Consider the following 23,424-nt stretch of genomic DNA (forward strand, 5'->3'; position numbering starts at 1 on the left):
AAGCATAAGACGCAGGTTTGCGAGTAACGCCAGTCTTCTTCGATCAGGCAGACAGAACGTCAAGCATTGTAAGTACGACAGAGGAGGGGAGACTGTTCACGACAATTGGTGTAATGTATGGTACAGTGATGAGTTCGGACTAGGGTACTTTGAGGACCCAGCTTAATGAACTTTTATGTCCCAGCAACTTACCTTGGCATCTAATCACAACCATTGCCTAGTTTTTTCTTTGTGTAAGCATAGTTATGGCAACGCAAAATACATTTGTTTAGCTTTCCTGTCGCTGACTCCCTAAAGGTTAGTATAGGGCTCCTCCTCCTCCTCCGTGATCCTTTTAATCTCTTGTAGGAGACGCTACTCGTCCGCAAAGTACACACCAAAAGAGGCCAGCTTGGCATCAGGAGAATCTCGATCTAACCATTGGCAGAATATTCCAGTCATCCAGCCGCCCCAATTCGTTTGAGGAGGATACATCGTCTCATCTTCTTCAGGCTTTCCAGCAGTGATCGTCTGACTTTGGCTGATAAACCGTAAACCACTGGGGACATTTTGCTTCATAGTCACATAACAACTTGTAATTCTGTCAGGCACGACTGATGACTTGTCGAAGTAGAGGTACTGCATGGCCGTGCTGCGGGGACCAATGCAATGACTCCATTTTCGCCCATTTTCCTCAAAGTGAATCTCGAATCGCTGCATATTAGCGTCGACCCCGAAACGGACCGCATTGTTCAGATCGCTACCACGGGCTACAAGAGTCAGGGTCTCCATGGACGATGCTCCAATCGGTGACTTGTTCCTCAGCTCGTGTGGCTCACAGGGCCAAGGTATGCTACCTTTTATAGGCTTCCTGAAGAAGTCTATCGTCGAGGGCGTGCTCGTAGGTACTGAGCTGGTCGTCCTGGATCTCGCGGCCTCGGGTGAGGAGTTTGCCCCAGGCTCTTGTGCGCTGCGCTGTTGGGAGAGAGGCAGATACTCCTGTACGATCTTCGAACATAATTCCCAGAGTCGGCGGCGATTATGCAAGGCCCGCAGCGTATCTCGGTAGTCAGGAGTATTGAATCCCCGGCCACCGCCTAGGTCAAAGATGGCCTTGCAAAACAAAAACCTATCGATGTGACGCCGCTCGATCTCTTCCTTGTATGGAAGAAACTCGCGTATCCAGGCAAATTCCGTGGCAAACTTGTTTTCCCATTCCGTGTCAGAAATATCTCCCTGTACAGAATATCTATTCAGTCCACTCTGCCGGTTCTGCCTCTTTCGCTGGTTTCGTTGTGGCCCTTAGTGATTTGCGTGCAGTGCTGCTTGGTTCCTGATGATTGTGATACGTACCGGTTCTGTAGGACTAATACGGGCCAGTCGGGACGTTTTGGGAACGTTCACGACCAGGAGGTGGCCCAGTTGGGATGTTATAGGTTGATCGATTGTCGGGTACGTTCGACTTGTTAGCTTTCCTCAAAACGCCCTCAATAACGGAAGTGACGTTCTCGATGGAAATTGGCGATGCGACTGCGTACTCCATTCCTAGGGCAGTATCCCACTCATCGCTCTGATATCTTTTCAGTTTTCCATAGTTAAAGTCCAAGACATTTGGCGGCCCGTAGAGGAGCCTTGGAAGATGAAATGTTAAAACTCGGAAAAGGGGTGCGTTGTCAATCTTCTGCGGTTTGACGACCTTTCCGAGAAGTTCGTAACAGTCTGCATGGAAAGGAAATACCAAGGGGTCTTGACCTCCGACATCATATCTTCTGAGATTAGTGCGGTACTCTCTCCCTTTTTGTATAGAACTTACACCGTCATCATGTTCACATCTTTACGAGCTATCCTGGTATTCTCCTCAAAATCGACGTTGAAGTCGTTTACTTCCTCCTGCTCGACACGAGGCACAATGAAGACCCTAGGCTCATTAGATTATAGGTACCAGTAGGGCACCAGGGCTGCTTGCCTTCCTGACTTGTGGTGTTGTGTGATGAGACTGACATTTTCCAGCCAGCCACTGTCGTCATCGGAGTCAACACTCATTATTTAAGCCTTCGTATATAAAGTTAAAAGCTTGATAGCCTTATAAGGCTGACGGCAAGGAATATATATATATATAACGTGGTTAATAAGCAAGCGCTCCAAATAAGCAAGCGCTCCACTTTCCTTAACCTTTTTAACCTATAGCTTAAAAGCTTAAGCTATAGTTTAAAAAGGCTAGTTTTTACTTACTAAATTCTTCCCTAAATAACTTAAGAGCTACTTAATAAGTCTTTATATTATAACTGCTTTTACTATATATATTATAATATTAACTGCTTAATTACTTTAACCTTTTTTAATTATTACTTCTTAAAGATTTAGCTATTACTTATATATTAATATTTATTTAATTAATTATTTATAATACTTTCTATATAGTTATAGTCCTCCCTTTTTATAATTTAATCCTTTTTACCTTATAGTATTAGCTTAATATCTTATTTATATTTTAAAGATTTTAGACTTTAGCTTTTAATAATATATTCTTATATATTATAGCTATTACTTCTTTTATAAGAGACTTTAAGGCTTTTAATATTAACTTTAAAGAGCTACTATAATAGTATTTAATTTAATTATTAAGGTATTTAAATTAAAATTAGGTCTTAATAACTATCTTTAGGGTCTTTAAAGCCTATAGTATTAAGGGTTAAATAGCCTTCTTAAGAGGTATTAGGGTCTATAGCTATATATTAAGCTTTAAGATTATAGTTTTTAAATTAAGAGAAGTAAACCTAATTTCTTTAAAACTTTCTTAAATATTACTTTCTATAAAGATAGCTTTAAATATAATATAAAAGGTAAAAAAAAACTTAATTTTAAAAATATAAGTTATAAAGTATTTAATTAAATACTTTATTTTTTAATTATAAGCCTTTTTTAATAGCCTAAAGTACTTAATATTATAACCCTTATAGTTACATTATATATAACCCTATAAAATTCTCTACTACCTCTACTAATTAGAGCTAGACTAAATAGATCTTTTTTCAGTCTATTTAACTTAACCAGTTAAGATAGGACCGAAATATAATAATACCAGTTTAAGACTAAAGGGTTAATATCTCAGTCCTTAAAGGAAGTACTATTAAGTACCTTATAACTAGTAATATATAGTTTATATTTATTTACACTTCTAGCAGATTAGCTTACTAGCTATTAATAAAACTTCTTTATATTAATAAGCTTAATATATATTACTTAATTATTAAGAGATATAATAATTAAGTTAAGCTTAATATATATGCCTTATATTTCTGTAAATATAAAACCTAATATAGATTAAGTTTCCTATTTAAAACCTATAACTATTATATATTAATAGCTTTTATTTAATATATACTGCATATATATTAAGTAATACTATATTATTAAGATATTTAGTAATATTAGCACTCTAGTACCTCTTTATACTAAAGTACTATCTAGTAATATTAAGATAGCAGCTAAAGTCTAATAGCTTTATAATATTATTAATATACTGTAAGCCTAGATAAATATATAATCTACTATCAGTAATAAAAGAGATAACTATAAATATTATAAAAGGGACCCTAAAGAAGCACTTAAGCTGCCTAAGCTAAAACCCTTTAAAGGACAGGTAAGCAATATAATCCCATTCCTTACCTAAATAAAAGGTTACTTTTAACTATTTCTAAATAGGCTAAATAGCCTAATTAAGAAGCTACTATTTACTATACTATTAATCTAAAAAGATATTAAGGACTGGTTTAAACCTATTATAAGGGACTACTTTAAGAATAAAGAAAACCTATAGGACTAAGATATCTAAAACATTTTTAGAAACTAGAAAAACTTTAAATAAGTACTTAAGGATAATTTTAAAGTAGTTAATAAAGAATGCCAGGCTGCAGCTAAATTACTTACATTTTAATAATATAAGTTATATACAGCTTATTTAGCTAAGTTTTAACAGCTAGCCACTAAAACTTAATAGGATAATAACTTACTTATAGAAATCTATTACTAAAGTCTAAAAGAAAAAGTTAAGGATAAACTATATCTAGCTAATAGACCTAAAGACTTAATTATATATATTACTATAGTAATTAAAATCGATAAATAATAGTATAAATGTAAAAAAGAGAGAGCAAACTATAAGAGGGGAAATAACTTTAATCCCTACTACCTAAATTAGTAATAAAATAATAATAATTAAAATAACTTTTAAAATTAATAATAATAATAAAGACTTAATTAAAGTAATACCTTATATAAATCTTATAAAGGACTAATAACTCTAGGAATTACCTAACTAAATAATAGAAATTGTAAATAATATAATATAACTAAATATAAATACTATAATTGCAACTAATTTAGATATATAGTATAGCAATATCTATAACCTAGGAAACTATAAGATCTAAACTACAGTAAGTAAATATTAAAACTAATATAATAGCTTAAACCTTAAATAGCTATATAAACTTAAATACTAGGAATAATATAAAGTAGATATAAAGGATAATTTAATAGAAAAAGTAAAATTATATAGTTAAAACCTAAAGAAGAAAGGAAACTAAAAAAGAAAAATAAGTTATACACTCTAGAAGAACTTAAATAGAAAAGAATCTAATAAAATAAGCTATAAAATCAGAGATACTATAAATATATATAAGACCTAAAGAAGCAAGAACACTTTAATAAAAAGTAAAGAAAATAAAAAAAAGAAGTAGATAGAAAGAAACTTAAAGAACTTAAGAAATAACTAAAGATAAAAAAACTATAAATATTAAGAGTTATTAAAAAAGGAAAAGCTATTATCCCTAATATAAAAGAATTAGGCAAACTATCTAAACTAATAGATAATATTTCTATTAAAATAATACTTTAAAATAAGAAAGAATAATAAAAGTAAAAAATCAAAGCAAAAGACTAACTCTAACAGAAGAAATAATAAAGTTCCTGCAGTATAGAATATAAAGGCAAGAATGCCAGAATAACCGCTTAATATCTCTATAACTAAGATAAATAGATCTTATAAAAATAGAAGTAACCTTATAAAAAAGAGATTAATAAAGACGGCCTAAAGATATATAATATACAGGAAAATATCTGCATATAAGAAGCCAGAGAATACTAAAATATAGAAATAGGAACTAAAATTTATATTAAGGCATACTATACTAATAACGCACTAAACCTACTATACCTAAAACCCACTCTTAACCTATAAGACAATATATAAATAATACCAATATACCCTCAATATAACAAAATAGCCTAGGTTTTATATAAATATTATTAATGTAAATAATATAAGCTAGATAAAATAAATAATAACTGCTTTTCTATAGCTATAAATAGAATACCTAATAATAAACCCTATTTAATAAGCGAAATAAAAGGATACTTAATATACCTTTAGTATAACTACCTTAAAGTAGCAGAACTTTAATTTAATATAGCACTCTATAGAAAAATATATAAAGTTAATAAATTAATATAAAGACTTAAAGAAAATATAAAGATTATTAAAGATATAGAAAGAGAATTTAATAAAATCACCTAAGGAAAATATAAATATCTCTAAAAGGAACCCTTAATTAATAATACTAGCTTAGAAGACGCTAAGGAAATTTAATGCTAATAGAAGGCAGATAGCCTATACCTAATATAAGATATCCCATTAGGATAGAAATAACTAAGCAAATATAAGACCTTAGATAAGAAGTTAAAAGAAGAATACTAATAATAGCTATTTAATAAGGAATTTCTTAATAACTGCCCTAATAGAGAAGGATATAATAACAGTAACTGTAAGTAAATGCATTAAGATATATTAGGAAAAGTTATATACTATCTATAACTAAACTATAAATAAGCTAATAAACTAGATAAAAATAACTTAAACTAATAAATATATTAGGACTATATAAAAATCCTATATTATAATGCCTAATATTAAAAGTTTAAATTAAAGAGAAATAGCTAAACGCTTAAATTAATTATAAAGCTAAATGAAATTTTATTAACTTAAAAATAGTTATATAGCTAAAGCTACTATAAAGAAAGAAAAAGAGACCTTACCTATTAATTAATACAGAAGGATAACTATTTAATTATAATAACAGAATTATTAATTAAAAGATTAATCACCTTAAGGTCTTTATCTAAGGAAAAAATCAGGAAATAGACTTTAATATCCTTCCTCTAGATTAGGAAGTTAATATCCTCTTAGGTATTAATTAGCTATAAAAGAAGAACCCTTATATTAACTAAAGGACTGGCTAAATTACCTTTTTTAGTAATGCCTATAATAATAATAAGATAATTATAATAAATAATAAGAGATCTTAAACCCTAACTAATAAAGACAGTATAGATAAGCATAAAGTAAAGAATTTACTACCTCTAATAGGAGTTAAGTATAAATATATAAAAGGTAAGAAATAATAAAATAAATAGATCTTAAGGCTCCTTAAAATATAACTATATAGCCTAAATAAATAATTATAAATTTAAAAAGAATTTAAGAAGAATAAACAGTAAGACTAACTTAAAAATATACTAAAAGAATATTATATCTATAAAAAACTATTTAGCAAAAAACTTAAAATAAAAGTACTATAGTATAGCCGCTAAGACTATAAGATATAGCTTAAATTAAAAGACTTACTATTCTAGAAAATCTATAATCTAAATAAAAAGGAACTTAATACCTTAAAAGAATACTTAAAAGTAGAATTAGCAAAAGGAAATATTAAGATATCTATATTATTAGTAGGATTTTTAGTAATATTTATTCCTAAAAAGAATAGGAAACTATAACTTATTATAGATTATAGAAGGTTAAATGCCCTTACTATTAAGGATTAAACCCTATTTCTACTTATTATAGAACTTAAGGACTGCCTATAAGGAAAATAGATCTTTACTGCTCTTAACCTAAAAGGAGCCTATAACCTAATCTGCATTAAAGAAGGAGATAAGTAAAAAATAGCATTTAGAATTAAGTTTAAACTCTTTAAGTATTTAATAATGCCATTTAGACTTACTAATATACCTATAATATTTTAATAGATAATTAATAATATACTTTAATAGTACTTAAATATCTTTATAATATACTACCTAAATAATATCTTAATCTTCTTAGGTAATAAAGAAGAATATAAAAAATATATCTATAAGGTTTTAAAAGCTCTATAAGATACTAACTTACTAATAGAACTAGAAAAGAGTTATTTCTATATAAAAGAAGTAGACTTTTTAGGATATATTATTATACCTAAAGAAATTAAAATAAAATAAAAGAAAATCTTAATAGTAGTAGACTGGCTAATACCTAAAACAGTTAAAGAAGTATAAAGCTTTTTAGGTTTTACTAATTACTATTAATAATTTATTAAGGATTTTAGTAAAATAGTGAATTTACTAATAGAACTTATTAAGAAAGAATAAAAGTTTATTTAGGCACTTAATATCTAAAAAGCATTTAAATAACTATAAGATACAATCCTTAGTAAGCCTATACTGACTATATTTAACCCTAATAAGGAAATAGAACTTAAGACTGACTTATTAGACTTTATACTAAAAGGATAGATCGGTTAATGCAATAATTAAGGCAAACTACACCTAATTGCATTCTACTTATATAAGTTATATAAAGCAGAACTTAACTATTTTATCTACAATAAGGAATTCTTAGTAATTATAAACTATTTTAAGGAATTTAAATATTACCTTATAAGAAGTATATACTAAATTAAAGTTTATACTAACTACTAAAACATTTTATACTTTACTATAATATAAAAACTTAACTAATAATAATTATACTACACTAAATACCTATATAAGTTTAACTTTATAATTATTTACTAGAAAGGATTAAATAACAGAAAAGTAAATACAATTAGCAGAAGACTAAATTATAATATTAATATAACTAAAATAATAAAATAACTCCTAAAGAAAAACGATAAGGGAGAATACCAGTTTATATAACTAATATAAATACTAGAATAAATATAGACTAAAGAAATTAAGGAAATTCCAGAAAAACCAGAAGAATTTATAAGGGAATTTTACAGTTACTTAATATATAGATACCAGAGAATAATAAAAACCCTAAAAAGACTTCTATAATAAGGGTATAAGGTAAAAAGAATATTAGTTAATAAGGTTATTAAATAATATAATATATATATACAAACTAAAGTAAAATAATATAAGCCTTACAGAGAACTATAATTACTTAAAGTTATAGAAGCACTTTAGAGCTTAATTATAATAGACTTCATAATAAAGCTACTACTATTAGAAGAACCCTTAACCGGCATTTTCTATAATAGTATTATAATTATTATAGATTGACTTATAAAGTTCTTAATCTACCTACCCTATAGAGAATCTATAAATATAAAAGTTATAGCCTATATATTCTATAATAGAATAGTAAGGAAATGCAGATTACCTAAAGAAATCTTAATAGATAGAGGCATAATATTTACTAATAAGTTTTAATAAGCACTAATAGCCTATATAGGAATTAACTATTAACTTATAATTGCCTTTAAACCTTAAGTAAATAGATAAATAAAATAAATAAACCAAGTAATTAAATAATACTTATAGTATTATATTAATTATAAACAGAACAATTAGGTTAAAAAGCTACTATATGCCTAACTAGCATATAACACTACTTATAATAAAAGTATAAAGCTTATACTATTTAATACTAACTTCAGTTATACCTTAATAGTATACTATAATACATAATAAACTAAAATTATTAACCTAGCAGCTATAATTAAGAGTAAAGACTTAAAAAATATATATAATAAGCTATAAATAGAACTAGAGTTTATTAATAAATAAATATAATAGTACTATAACCCTAAAAGGATAGTAGGGCTAACCTTTAAAGAGAGGGATATAGTATACCTATCTATAAAAAACATTACTATAAAATAACTAAGCTATAAACTCGATTTTAAGTATATTAGGCCTTATAGAGTTATTAGAAAGATTTTAAAAAATAACTATAAGTTAGACCTACTAATAAAGGTCAGACTTTATAAAATCTTTTATATATTACTACTTGAATTAGTAAATAATATAATTTATATTAAAATTGGCAGCAAACTAAAAGAAATTAATAGATTAAAACTCTATAAAGCAGAAGCAATTAAGGAAATATAAATAAAAAACGGCAAAAGAGAGTATTTAATTAAATAGAAAAACTATCTAAAAAGTAAAAATATATAAAAACCACTAAAACACCTTATTAATGCCTAGCAACTCTTAAGAAAGTTCTATTAAAAATAATAGAATTAATAAAAAGAATATCTACTAAAATAGAATTCCAGTTAATTAAATTTACAGCACTATAAGACTAAGCTTTAGAAATAATTAATAACTTAGCCTACTTAATAGAGAAACTGCCCTACTTCTCTAGAGACTATATCCTATAAGAAAATAACTTATTACCTTACTTCTTAAGATAATACTTTATTTTTTAAATATAAGCTAAATAAGCTATAGCCTCTTTAAGAGCCTCTTTAGCCTTTTACTTATTTTCTTCTAACTTCTTATATTTCTTTATATTCTTTAAAACTATAGAAAATTAATATAAAATCTAAATAAATAATAACAAAACTTACAAAAAGACATAATACTAAAACCATTACAAACCACCTTTACATTTATATAGTTCCCATAATAATAAGACTGCTTATTAATAGCCTTATATATAAGACCTTAATAAAAGTAATAGGAATATAGTATAATAAAATCGCTAAATTTATAAATATATTATATAAAAGCACTAAATTTAGAAGTTTTTATATATCTCTTCTTAAAAACTTAATTTAATATAGTAATTAATAAGATATATGCAAATAGAAATAAGTTTAAGTTAGTACTTATAGATATAAACTAATAGAAACGGTAAGTAAGTATAGTCTTAGGGATAAGACCTAAAGGAGGGAAAAGATTATATTATAACCCTTATAGTTATATTATATATAACCTTATAAAATTCTTTACTACCTCTACTAATTAAAGCTAGACTAAATAGATCTTTTTTTAGTCTATTTAACTTAATTAGTTAAGATAGGACTAAAATATAATAACACTAATTTAGGACTGAAAGGTTAATATCTTAATCCTTAAAGGAAGTACCACTAAATACCTTATAACCAGTAGTATATAGTTTATACTTATTTATACTTTTAGTAAATTAGCTTACTAGCTATTAATAAAACTTCTTTATATTAATAAGCCTAATATATATTACTTAATTATTAAGAGATATAATAACTAAGCTAAGCTTAATATATATGCCTTATATTTCTATAAATATAAAACCTAATATAGATTAAGTTTTCTATTTAAAACCTATAACCATTACACTTAATATTAAAAGGCTAAAGTAAATAAAATATATATATAGATATATAAAGTATAATAATTTTATTTTCTTTATAATATCTTTTAAAATTAGTTAAGTAATAGCTTTTATAACTATTAAGAATTAAGAGATAATAATAATTAATTAATTAATTAATTATAAATTAATTAAAATACTTTAATTACTTAAGATTTAGCTTATTATTTATTTATTTATTTTAACTTATTATAATAATTTAATTTAATAAAAGGTTATATTTTTAATATTAATTAATAAGGTAATATTAATTTATATTAATAATAAATAGTATAATTATTTAACCTTTTATATTAATTACTTAAATTATAGTAATCTATTTTTAGTTTTTAGGCTATATTAATTTTAACCTTTTTTATATTTTTAAACCTATAATAGCTATTCTGGCTATAATAAGGCCTATTATAAAGCCAGTCTTATTAAAGTTCTATATATTATTTAATTAAATACTATACTTTATAATTATATTTTATATAAGCCTAAATTAACTATAAATAATAGTTAAATCTTTATATTTAGCTTTTTAATAATTATATCTTTAAAATAAATATATCTTTAGCTTTAGTTATTGCTTTATAAAGTTATAAATCTAGTACTTACTAATAGGTAATATATTACAGTTAGTTAGTAGAGAATTAGCTATTTCTTCTATAAAATATAATTATAAAGAAAATTCTTATAAATTTAAGTTAAAAATAAATTAAATTATTATTTTCTCTTTTAAATTAAATAGTCTCTATAAATTTAGGATAGAATTATATTATAATTAAATACTATTTTAGTAATAATATAAAGTAAAGTGGCTAACTTTATAGATATCTATAGCCTATTAGAAACTTAATTTTAGATTATTTTAAAGGGCCTAAAGGGTAAGAAAGATTCTAGCTTTATTTAAGGATTATAATATATTAAATAGTTAAGAACTAATGAATTAAATAGTTAGATATAAGGTTAAGGGATTTTTAGAGCGCTTGCTTATCTGGAGCGCTTGCTTATTAACCACGTTATATATAATTTTATAATATTCTTAAAAGGAAATATTCTTAAATATAAATAATACTAAATTTAATTCTTAACCTCTAGGCCTATTAAACCTATATAGTAATTACTTAATTATATTAATAAGTAATCTTCTATATGTCTATTATACCCTTAAGATAGACTTTAGTGCCATGAGGTATAACACCTCTCCTATTACATGCATTATAATCTGCAGTGTATCGCTTCTCTTATTCTGATTGACTTCGTAAACTCTTAAAAAGTAACAACGCCATTCCAGTGTCTGACTGGAGCCTACAATCTCTGTAGGTGCTTTTTCAGCACTCTTGCTGAAAATTGTGGCCTCGTTCGGAGGCTCTAAGGTGAATTTTTGCGGCGAGCGTTACTTAGCTATCTTGAAGAGTTTGAAAAGTAGAGACTGACCATTGGAGTTAGATCCACAATGGCGAGGAGTCAGGTAGCATGCTGTTGATTCATTGATGGATGCAGATCAAAATTGGGACAGTCTAGACTGACCAAGCTTCCCCTCGTTTTCTATGTAGACTGTTACGTGAATGAGCTCTAAGTATGGTTATCGATAAGAAGCATTATGACACCTTTAGACGTTGGCAAAGTGAGGATACCACGAATCAAACACCAGGTCCCTCTTAACGTGCATAGTCGTGGAAGCAACTACAAGGGTAAAAGAACCAAAACCGAACCAAATTCCTCCACCAATGATCTGCAACATTGAACCACCTAGCGATATACATTCCAGGCTTGCATCCAATTGAACACGGTATACCGTGCAGTAAGGCTTGATACAGCATAGTCTACAATACAACCAAGATGTCCTTGGACAGGAAGGGTTGTATCCATGTGACGTGACGTACTAATATCTCATTTACCTAATCATCAGATCAGGTATTTAAGGAAGACTGCCCATGCACTCGCGATGATAGCGACCAGAAGGCCAAAAGTCAAAGCAGTGAACCAAGGCTTCGACCTCCTGCGAGTTAAGGGATCTGCGTCACAATCCTCGATCACGGCTTCTTTCGCCTCACGTTGGACTCGCGTCATAGTCATCCCCTTTCCTAAAAGTTTGTAGTCGACGATGATATATGATACACCCAACACAAAAGCCCAAGCTTTGATGCCAATGGCAACAAGGAGAACCTTGTAGTAACCGTTGTCTTCGGTTCCATCTTGAAGAACACCAAATATAACATCCATCTAGAGGTATTAGCTTGAGTACTTAATGTTTGGTCAGTCGCTGAGCTTAAAATAGTTGAGCCTGAATTATTGAATGCTCTCCAAACACCAAAAGCAGTACCGATCTTGGTTTGATCAGCTACCAAGAGAGGTATGCAGATCTGCAATGGCATCGAGTTAATAACCCCCGCTAAGCTGGAGAAAACTAGGGCGACGGTAGGATGGGCGTCCGTGAAGCCTAGGAGAGAACAAGCGATGATCCATAGGATGGGAGACGCGGCGACATAGTGAAATCGATGGCCATATTTATCTATAACCAAGCCCAGCGCTGGACTCAGAACAATCGGAAGAATTCTCTGTGCTGTCGAGAGATAGCCAGCTACTTCCTCTGTATACCCCTTCAGGAATATGATGTCGGCGGAGCTGGTATTAAATCCACCCGCTGCGCCGCTCTGTAGCAATTGAGTGGCTGGTAGCATAAGATATGCCCAGGGCAGAGTCAGCAAAAGTTCCCAGGAGAAGTTGCGCTTAATCGTCAGATGCTTCTCAATGATTGCTGCGTCGCGACCTGGGGTTAACCGGTACTTTGTCGGGACCACAAATCGTTCGAAGCAAACGTATGAAATGTTCATAGCTAAAGAAAGTCCGCAAAAGACAACAGGGATCCAGAACGTCCAACCATACCAGCCCGTGCGATCTCGGATTGGGATGGCGACCATGCCAGAGACGAGGCCGACAGTGCTAGAAATGGCACTCTCTAGCCCAAACGCCAAGGCAAGCCCAGAAGCGCCGAACCAATGGTAGAAGAACTTAACAATTATTAGTACTTTTCCATGTGATGTGCAAGAGAATAGAATACCTTTTGCGTTGCGGAATCTAAAACCGCGATACCAAAGCCCATGAGGACATGCCCAGAAACAAGCAACCTCCAAAGTCCGATTTGGACACCAACAGCCGCAACAACGGATCCTACAAGGATAAAACTTGTACAGAATAGCGTGACGATGTTAGGACCCCACCAGTCCAGGATCAGGCCTCCAACAATGGGGAAGATGGTGTTGACAAAAGCATCTGCACTGCTAATAACACCAAATTGAGTATTGCTGATGTCTAGTTCTTCTCGCAGAGTGTTCTTGAGTGGGCCTAGGGCTGAGCCTGTCCAGGTATGCCCTATTGGGAGGGCAACGACGAAGCAAAGTGCAGTCCATTTGTACTTGGCGGGAATCCGCAGGTGATCAAAGGCCGGGTTGCCCACTTCAGTGACGTTGATGTCAGTCATCACTGGTCTTTGGCCGTCTGGCGCATCGTCCTTCATTGGGCTCTGATCCATGCTGTCCGGGGTTTGCAGGAGATTTAAAGAGCACGAAAATACAAAAGATTTATTGGACATTTTCTTTTCCTTATATACTTGCACTCTAGCAGCCAAACCCTTTGTGTCACCGACTTCGCCTGATTGGCAAATCCACCTCGTGGCAACTTTGACCTGTTTAAGCTTATCAGATGGAGCTTTAAGTGGAACAAGGTTGTGTCCATCGAGCTTGGCAGCTTGGCACGTGGGCTTAGACAATTACCTCAACCCAAAGGATTGGTTGAAGAAGTATCCTTGACCGTATCTGGCAGGAGTGGTGAGACTTTTCGACTGGAGAACCCACCTTACGGGTTCTACTTGAGCCTCGCCAAACGCCAATGGACGCGAACCGTGCACCATAAGATTGATAAGTCGGGATACGAGGAACTCGAGCTAAAATTGTCTTATCTTAAGAGGAATTGATCCATGCGATCATCACTCAACGATTCACTCCGGACTCACTAGGTCAAGCCTAGAGTGTCCATTGCGTTATTCCCATCGATTCATTGTCTGCCATTGCTTAACTCGGGCCGACATCGTCTGTGCTTTTTGAACGGCCGACAATCGTGATATTCTTGGGAACGAACACAATGTCATCATATAAGGTTACAAGAGTCAATCAGGTAGATGCTTTCAAGGGAAGGGGGCAAAAAACCGAGATACCGAAGTAGAGTGAAGATGAACTTTTAAAAAGAGGAAGCCCATGAGGTGTGGACACTCACCCCTGCCCTATATGGAAAGTGCGTCACGGAGGATCATTGATCCGTGATCGAGATTCGGATTTAACTACGCAGTTATCACGTGATATATTAAATTTGGTTTGTATGATTCTGTTGGCATGGCTTAGGAGTTTACACGCCTCTGTAATTCAATAAGGAGTATAAGATAGACTGATGGGCCATGATGATGATAAGAGCGACGTGGAATATGCGCCTGGTGCAAATATATCCCGGTGCATTATTTTAACGCTTTCGCGTGCTGCCAACGTCACAGATCTCATAACCTGCGGTGCTGATATCACCCCCGCCTCGATTCTGCTGGGGCGATTCGTTATTTTGCTGTGCCTGCGCTCTATCTGTTTGGATCGTCAGCTTCTTTGACAGAGCTTCAGTAAGAAGAACTGAAACTGCGGTCAAGAGTGTCAGTACAATGCGCCAGGCTGTACAGTCGTTGGCCTGTACCTTCAATCCTCTATCCAAGTATTCGACGGTCTTTTGCTCTTGGTCGTAAAACACCAGTCTCGCTTGGACGAGGCTGTAGAATTTAGCCTTGATGAGTGATTTGTCCATCTTTGGAGATTCGAGAACGTTGACAGTTCTAACCATGAACCAACGAGCGATTAATCTTTGTCGCATGTCCTGGTCGCCAACAAATTCTGCTTCGCTAGTCCTCACCTAATGCTTCTGACTTCAGATGGCCACCAAAGGCAATACGAAACTTTGAACAGGGACGATACAACAGCGGCATGGAGTGTTTTGAGTACAATGGGTGAAGACTATGTCGCATTTTTCAACTGTGGACGAGATGGAGGATGCAGTCGACTGCACAAGCATATGCAGCTGATTCTAAATCCGAACAATAGCTTTGCATCTTTCCTCGATGCTGATATGATGTCCCATTTCAATGGTTCTATAATCGCTTTGGACACTCGAAACATGGCGTAGACCACCTGGTTAACATTTACAACGACCTACTTAGAAAGGTTGCAGGAGTTGGCGAAGGACGATCTGAGCTTGCTAGTAGCTCACCTTCTCATGCTGCGGTCCCACACAATTTCTTGCTCACGCAAAGATGAATTCTTGTACTGCCAAGGCGAAGAGCGGCCATCAACAAAGAGGCTGGGGCGAATGCTATTGGAATGATGGTGTTATCGCTGTTGCAACCCAAGATGAGATCGACAGCTGGCTCAGAACTGGACCAGAGACAGCTCTCGCAGAGCTTGGTGTTCCAAAGTAGAAGGTCTTCATTATAGAAAAAGAGGCACTCTTAGGGTTATATTTTGAGTTCCCTGTCATCATTATCATTTACGTCGTTCCCGTCACTTAGCCTCCCTCACTAACAAGCTACTGCCAGCCCCCTCATCAACACTAACACTCACGTAGCTGCCCGAAGTCGCCGTGGCCTTCCTATGGTTCAGAAACACATTCTTCTCAGCAATTTGAACAGGACCTCCAACACAGCCCTGACATGTCTGCATCTGCGACGCAGACAACATTGTTCCAGCAATCCAATTATAAATGACCCATGCTGCTTGCAGAAACACAAGATCTGCAAGAAGGATGGCCAAGAGCATGACACCTGGACTCTTACTCTGCGGCACAGAACAGAGGTACTGCGAAACTATGGTAGCATTGTTGCAGCCTAGCGGCCCCATCTCACTGGCGAACCGGTCATATGTTTCGTTTAGAAGAACAAGGTTCTTTTCCGTGGCTGGAATTGGTGCTCCTGGCTTTGGGATTTGGGCATAGCGCGAAGCTTGGCCCGTTAACGATGAGCCGTTAAGAAAAGAGCCGTTCTTGCGATTTGGATCATCGGGCGGAAGAATGGCGTATTGCAAATTCTTTTCATCCAGAAGCAGGTTGGGGGCGTTTTTGTTTCCGAGGTCAACGGCGATGAGGGAGTGAAGAATCCGTGTGTAGTGAAGACTTTCCCAAACAACTGGGACAAACTGATTCTGGGCTCTGTTAGTATTTGAAGTCACACGGCTGATATAAACTCACCTTTGGGTCGGTCTTTATGAAAGAGGTATCGTTGAGAGCTGCGGATCGTCAGTATATGAAGCCTGGGTAGGGAGAAAGAAACTCACATTCATTTTGGATGAACCCATCAGAGGAAAGAAACCAGCCAGCGAGGTTAAACAGCTTCGGGTCGCGAATGCTGACTCTTGTCAGGGCATGAACATAATGTTCTTGGGGAATTACTTACTCCTCTATGCTCGGGTTCGTTGTGAATGTGATGCCTCCCGTCATCCAATATGAATCATCCCCTAGATCTTGGGTCTGCGACATGGTTGTCAGGATACCCGTGAAATAGATATTCAGTAACCTTGTTCCCCACCAGGTACTCGCATGAGTCTTGTAGTCATCTTCAATAACATAATCATATATGTGATCACTCTGACCAGTGTATTCAACACCAAGAGTAATGTTCACCAGCCCTTCACTCGTCATAACATTGCAAGAGGCTGTAGCGTCGGTGAATGTCGTGATCCAAGATAGCCACCAGCTTTTCGACGCCCTGGCATCTGATTTTCGGAGATTAATGTCGACTTTTGTTAGGTAGCAATCTTCGAGAGTATTATTCAAATATGCGATGGAAGGATATGTCTTTCGAAAGTCTGAGTCGTCGTTTGATGAGGTGAGAGCCTTGACGGAATATTGAAAACCAAGATTGGTGGAGAAAACACGATCACCGACAGACAAAATTTTGGGCTGGCACTTGACTTTCATGTTATTGTCCCAGTTTAGAGGAGCTTTCATGAACCACCTGCACAAATTTAATAGGGTGCTAGTGAGAGCAGACACTCTTTGCACTTACCGGATTGATTGAGTAGTTGTACCATTAGGATCATCGGTGAAAATTGGCTTGAGATAAAATGCACTCGACGCGAGATTGATGATCGTAAACAAAACCATCAATATCAAACCGCCGGCGATAGCCACAGGAGTAAACCACCGAAACGGGTACGGTTTTGTAACGGGATATGAAAACCACGAGGAATGCATCGTGGCGGTTGAGCAGTTTTGCCCTGGTCATTCTGATGCCCAGAAATCAGGAAAGGTGGACATTTATCTACCTAAACCCAGTCCATCCTTCGTAACATGGAGGATCATGTTCCCTGCGATGGCTGACTTCTGAAGTGCAGGGTAAGCCCTTGAGGCTCGGCAATTTCCATATCCGATTGGCTAAGAGGAGCCAAATTTAGCACGAGAATCCTCGCGTCGCACTTTGGCTAACTGCTAAGCCTTCTTTTGCTGCACTCCTCCTGCATCTAAGATTGATTAGCGTTTCATTGCTCCTTGTTATCAACTGCCTAGCGAAAGCTTAGCATGTTCCTATTTGCTCTTGACCCAATAATTTTTGTGGCATTCATATCCGCAATTACCACGACTCACTTCTTTTCTGGGAATTATCGAAGACACATAGCTACAAATTAACGCAATAACGAAGATGGTGCAAGTTAGCCATCCTCATTTACTCATGTCTACTGCATTGAGATTCGATAAATGCTCAAAAGGTAATTACTACTTTTCACTACTTTACGCGCAAATGAAACTCAAATTCTTCACTCGGGGTATTGCATATTGCTATGTTGAGCCAACTTAACTAAGTAAACCCGAATCTATCCTTTGTAGTCCTCCCTTTTAAATCTCACAAACACTCCCTAGCTACCAACTTGACTATGATGTCTTACATACAACGTCCATACTGATCCATCCACTTGATCTCCGCATTAGAAGAAGAATCAACCAGTTTCCAACAAACAACCGTATACCCAACTCGCTCAAGGACGCTAAAGTCCGGCTTCAGACATTGGAAAATGTACGCAGGGGTAGTAGTGATCTTGAGCTGCTCAGGCTCCTGGTCATCAAACATGTGTACCAAACCAAAGCCGCTCTGACCCCGAGCAACAAAGTCACTCTGCACAGCAACGACCTGGAGACAAAGGGATTCAGGGTAGTTGTACCAATCTGCTTCATCCAAGATGCCCCAGTGGTTGCAGGGCTTCCCAAGCTCACAGTCCTGTGGAATCGAATGGCAGATCATAAAGTTTCTCGCAACCGGGAACTGAGCAGCTTGTTGAACTTTACCAATGAAGTTGCGAGAAAAGGCTCGCCCGATTACAGGCTGCTTCCTGACTGCAGCATATCTTGGGTCTGCCTTGACATATACCTTGCTAAGGCGTGGAGTCTCGTCGTAGGTTCCATCGGGAAGAAGGCGACGGGGTGCTCGAGTTTCATCCCAGTCGTTGATAAGCGCCTCGTCACGGTCGACGAGTCGTGCGAGGTTGGAAATGGTGCGGGTAGCCTTTGCAGAATCCATAGTGTTGGTGGGGCTTCGCAAAGTGAAGTAGACTGAGACGGTTTTTGTTACTGCAAAAGGCTGCTGTTGATGAAAAGAGAGGTCTGTCGCAAGATTGCCAAAGGTTGGTCGTAGGTATAAGAGGTATCCAAAGTCTTGTAGTCAACGCCGTTATTGTTTTGTTGCGAGTTGATGAGGAATGGAGTGCATCTCTGGGGGGCAGACTACGTACTTATAGAAATAGAGGCTGTAATGTTCAGAAGCAAATAATGAACAGCTACAATTGTTCGTGAGCAAGCGATGCAAAGTTCAACTACTTGGTAACCTGAAAAAGAGATTGGGTTATCTAGAACTGTAGTAATGTTGAGGGGTTACAAGCGCATGTTCAGTTGAACGTACTATCGTACCCACTATGATCATTACTCATTCTTGTTTAGGATTTTCAACTAATTGGCTCAGGATTAACCTTGATAAACCGCGAACAAAGGCAGAACAGCACACTTCTACATGCCATTACAACCCAGGTTCGTCTTCAACATTTGTGATCTGAAAATCATACCTAGATCAAAGATCTGCAGCAGTCCGGATTTCTTGAAATATATTTGACAATGAAGAAGTTTGATCTTGGAAATTCGCGTCGTTTTGGGCTTGTCATCCGCCGCGGGTGGCTTACATCTCTATGATGACATTACCCTCAACCGACTGGTTGTAGATGAGTGTCCTAAAGAGGAACTGAGTCTTTTGGACTAGATACAGAAACGGGGTACATATATTTGCGATTGTGCTTGCGGTCGTGTGTTCCATAAACACTTCAACACTGAATATGATATTGGGCGGCTCCTGACTCTCCTCCAGAGCAAGTAGGAACTATGCACCGCGAAAGATCCGGATCGCATCAGTGTCGTGATTTTGGATTGCAGAATGCCCATCATAAGTCCTTCAAGCAAATTGGCACGGTGCACCTATAACCTCTCTCCCAATCCTCCTTCAACCCCTACTGCGCCCCCAGTCTTTAACGTCAGTTGAGCATCGAGGTCCTCGCCTACTTCTACTGTCCCCAGCAATACATGTCATGGAAAAATAACGGATAGAACAAACATATCTACAGGAAGCTGAACCAATTCACCCCACCTTATTCCTTAGTAACCCTCTAGAAGGAAAATTATAGATATTAAATATATATCATTTTAACTTTTGATGATAATATATATTGGTACTTATATTAATACTTAGTTATATAAATCTGAAACTACTACTTATTTTATATATGAAGAATAATTAAAACCTTAAGAAGAACTTAAAAAATACACTAATTATGTATACTGTCAGCTGCCAGTTACTTAGCAAATAGAGCACAGCCCTATAGACAGCATAGCCCCGCAGATAACATGGCACAGCCCCCCCACAAACAGCATTGCACAGCCCTGTACTTCGAGTTAGCTAAATACCTTATAATTATCAAGATTCTTACTAGAACTTAATTATTATCAAATTCAAGAACGCAGCATACCGTTTTTATAAGCACCTGTGCCAGGGACAAAAAGTTTACCTTGCCAGTCTACTTATTATCTATTTTCAACATCGGTCACATATGGATACGCTGGCCCCCGATAGGCTTGTCCCACTCGATTCATCTCAAGACCCCGACCTCGAATGGATAGCATCGCCGGATCTCGCTGGTCCTGGGGTTAGTTCATCATCAACTATAACCAGCCGGACAGCTTCTTAACTGACTCCCTCCAAGGTTGTACTGAATTTTGGACTTACAGCGGCACTATCATTACTTGTTGCCGCCGGCTCCTACTTGCATGCCTACAGCGGATCGTCATCATCTCGCCTGGCTGGTAAACATGGCCCACTCCAACAAATGGGTGTCGCTCTGCTTGACCAGAGTGCTGTAACAACCACAGCTATAGCTCTATCATCATTGATATCCTGGGAATCATCTTCAGCATTTACACGAAAGTCCTGTCAACTCTACGTATCAATGGGCAATGTCTCTGCTCTTATGCTCATAATCGGGATCAACCCTACTAGCGCCAGACGCTATATCGTCGTTGCTTTGATGGCCCTGGAATCATTTGTCATTTCCATCCGTCTTACCTTGAGTAACGAATCTGTTTCCAGTGAGTTGATGTGGTTAGAGAGAGGAAATACGTGTCCACCCACTCGGGCTGATCGCATAATTGCGCTGAAGCCTCTTTCTGAATACTTAAGCCTTGCGAGCGATGCATTATGCATACTACTCGTGCTTTTGTCGGGGCTTGGTACCATCGCTCCCTTGGGACGCAAGATGGCCAGGATGATCCATTTTGCTTGCTTCGCGCATGGTCTTATTCGACTTGTCACAAATCTTTTTGCAATCAAGCAGCTCTTTACAAACTACAGACCGTACTTGCAAGACGATGTATCAATTTGGTCATTCGGCCAAATAATTCCTCTCGTAGGACTCGCGATACCTATATGGTCTTTTGTTGGTACGTATCCCGACCTTGTCGTTAAGTTACGGACCCTATTGCACTTCGTTTTCTTTAAAAGCATAGTTTTATAACAGCAAAGCATCACATCATTTCCCATTTCTGATGACCAGACGTCGTTATACCATATTTCATTATTGATTGCTAACTGTCAACTAGAGTCAAACACTCGTTTTCCTTCAACTGCGCAAGATCAAGACAGCTGTACACAGGAGGATCCGTCCGCATCATACACATTTAACTTGTTCCTTTCTATATCCCCTTTTGTCTACTTCTTTCGCAAAATCCCGCTGGTGTTATTTATATTTAGTCTTATCATATTAGCATTTGGTCTCATAATTCTACCACGATGGTTCCAAGGAAGCAATCCCTCCGGTAATATATACTCCCCGTCTTAATATCAAATATCTCGAAATACTTATTGACAATCTATAGTAAGAAACATACGTCCAACAATGGCAAGAGCTTCATACTTGCGCAACCTTATTCATTATACTACATGGAGCAATGTCTCCCATGCCAGCCACGTACCATCATCACTTTTGGGTTTCATTCCCTGGCGGCTCCAGTGGAATAAAGAGAGCGCTGTTCCTCTAGGCTATCGACGAATAAGTTGGACATGTGTAAGTCTTTTTTCCCTCCTCCTCTTTCTCCCGCTATATGCTCATCAGCATCGTAGTCATGTGGCCACAGTCTGGCAGCTAACTTCAGCAACTCTCATCCCCAAGCCTTGGAGGCCCTAGAATACCGTCTTCATGGTCTGAACAACCCCGACGCCACAGATGCTTCTCATCAATCACCCAACCCTTCTACTTCAAGGACACAAGTCACTCACCCAGTAACCTCCATTAACAGTGGGGAATCCCTAAGTCAGCCCCCTCAGAGGAGGGAGAGGCAACCAAATAACAACGGACGAGTCTCATCACGTCAAAATATCAGATCGTTAGATAATTATGAGATGGTTGGCGTACCTAAGTTTTTCGAACTCTGTGTGACTGTTGGAAAACACTCTGTTAGACTGGGCGAGATCAACATATCATCCGTTACAACAGATGGCCAGTTATTTAAAAAGATCTGGCATAGCTACCGAGAGATCAAGACATCAACCTTGGGAGCCACCATTAAAGGCTGGTTCTTTAAACCCAGCGACGTCTTTTTTGTTCATGTCAGTCCTTCTTGAAATTCCGAGCTATATCAACTAACCTTAGCTCTTAGTTTGGAGTCATGGGCAGGCATAGAGTGGGCATATACAGCAAACCAATGGAGATACCACCTGCCAAAGAAGTAGACGAGGGCCGATATCACTATTTCGAGTGTCCGATGCAGCCGCTCCCTCCCATGCCGGATCACATTTTCTTGCACTACTTAGAAGAGGCAAAACAAAAAACTGGTCGCCAAGATAACCCAGCTGCACATGCAGAAGATATTTTTCTCTCTCGGCTACCCAAGAAGCTAGGATCTAGCATCTTCACGAGTAGATCTGGTCTTACGTCTGGAATTACGTATGGCTGGGGTGTGCATATCGTCGAACGACCAAGCGGTTGGGCTAAGAGCATGCTTGGTATATTGAGCGCACTAATATGCATTGCTGTGTTTGCTATTACCTGGATCTGTGCTGATTTCGATAAAGCGATTGGCATAGGCCAATATATAACTGGAGTTCTAGCAATCATAAATGCCGCAGTTTACTTTGCCTTACAGGATTATAGCAGTCCGTTATCACGACGAGAGTAACCATTTATTCTTATCTAGATAATAATTAATTTTTAGCTAGCTAATTTTTATTTATTATAAAAACTAAATTATTTAATTCAGTTTAATAATTGTTATTAACTTATAATTACAAAATATTAAATGCGATCGACTTACTGGTTCAACAATTTGTATACTGCGTGACAGTCGGCACTCGGCAGCTTATCAGAGTTCTGGCTATACGCGTTTCA

General features: G+C 35.6%; 5 protein-coding genes; 1 reads left to right on the forward strand and 4 right to left on the reverse strand.

The window, feature by feature from the left end:
- Window positions 1-354: 354 nt before the first annotated feature.
- FFUJ_14594 (uncharacterized protein) lies at window positions 355-2,022 on the reverse strand (the record flags this gene model as incomplete). XM_023576545.1 has 4 exons in its annotated part: window positions 355-1,215; window positions 1,367-1,745; window positions 1,793-1,897; window positions 1,955-2,022. 4 exons carry the CDS (start codon window positions 2,020-2,022, stop codon window positions 355-357), a joined length of 1,413 nt encoding a protein of 470 aa, XP_023429932.1.
- Window positions 2,023-12,337: 10,315 nt separating this feature from the next.
- FFUJ_14595 (uncharacterized protein) lies at window positions 12,338-13,964 on the reverse strand (the record flags this gene model as incomplete). XM_023576546.1 has 3 exons in its annotated part: window positions 12,338-12,655; window positions 12,742-13,443; window positions 13,494-13,964. The coding sequence occupies 3 exons, from the start codon at window positions 13,962-13,964 to the stop codon at window positions 12,338-12,340; spliced, it is 1,491 nt and encodes a 496-aa protein (XP_023429933.1).
- A 2,056-nt stretch (window positions 13,965-16,020) lies between these two features.
- FFUJ_14596 (uncharacterized protein) lies at window positions 16,021-17,707 on the reverse strand (the record flags this gene model as incomplete). XM_023576547.1 has 5 exons in its annotated part: window positions 16,021-16,656; window positions 16,703-16,740; window positions 16,789-16,859; window positions 16,908-17,468; window positions 17,520-17,707. The coding sequence occupies 5 exons, from the start codon at window positions 17,705-17,707 to the stop codon at window positions 16,021-16,023; spliced, it is 1,494 nt and encodes a 497-aa protein (XP_023429719.1).
- Window positions 17,708-18,392: 685 nt separating this feature from the next.
- Window positions 18,393-19,025, reverse strand: FFUJ_14597 (uncharacterized protein; the record flags this gene model as incomplete). The annotated part of the gene is made up of 1 exon (XM_023576548.1): window positions 18,393-19,025. One exon carries the CDS (start codon window positions 19,023-19,025, stop codon window positions 18,393-18,395), a length of 633 nt encoding a protein of 210 aa, XP_023429720.1.
- A 1,570-nt stretch (window positions 19,026-20,595) lies between these two features.
- FFUJ_14598 (uncharacterized protein) lies at window positions 20,596-23,215 on the forward strand (the record flags this gene model as incomplete). XM_023576549.1 has 5 exons in its annotated part: window positions 20,596-20,691; window positions 20,749-21,481; window positions 21,917-22,104; window positions 22,161-22,646; window positions 22,697-23,215. 5 exons carry the CDS (start codon window positions 20,596-20,598, stop codon window positions 23,213-23,215), a joined length of 2,022 nt encoding a protein of 673 aa, XP_023430017.1.
- Window positions 23,216-23,424: the final 209 nt, after the last annotated feature.

Source organism: Fusarium fujikuroi, chromosome FFUJ_chr04 (genome assembly GCF_900079805.1).
Source record: "Fusarium fujikuroi IMI 58289 draft genome, chromosome FFUJ_chr04".
NCBI lineage: Eukaryota > Fungi > Ascomycota > Sordariomycetes > Hypocreales > Nectriaceae > Fusarium > Fusarium fujikuroi.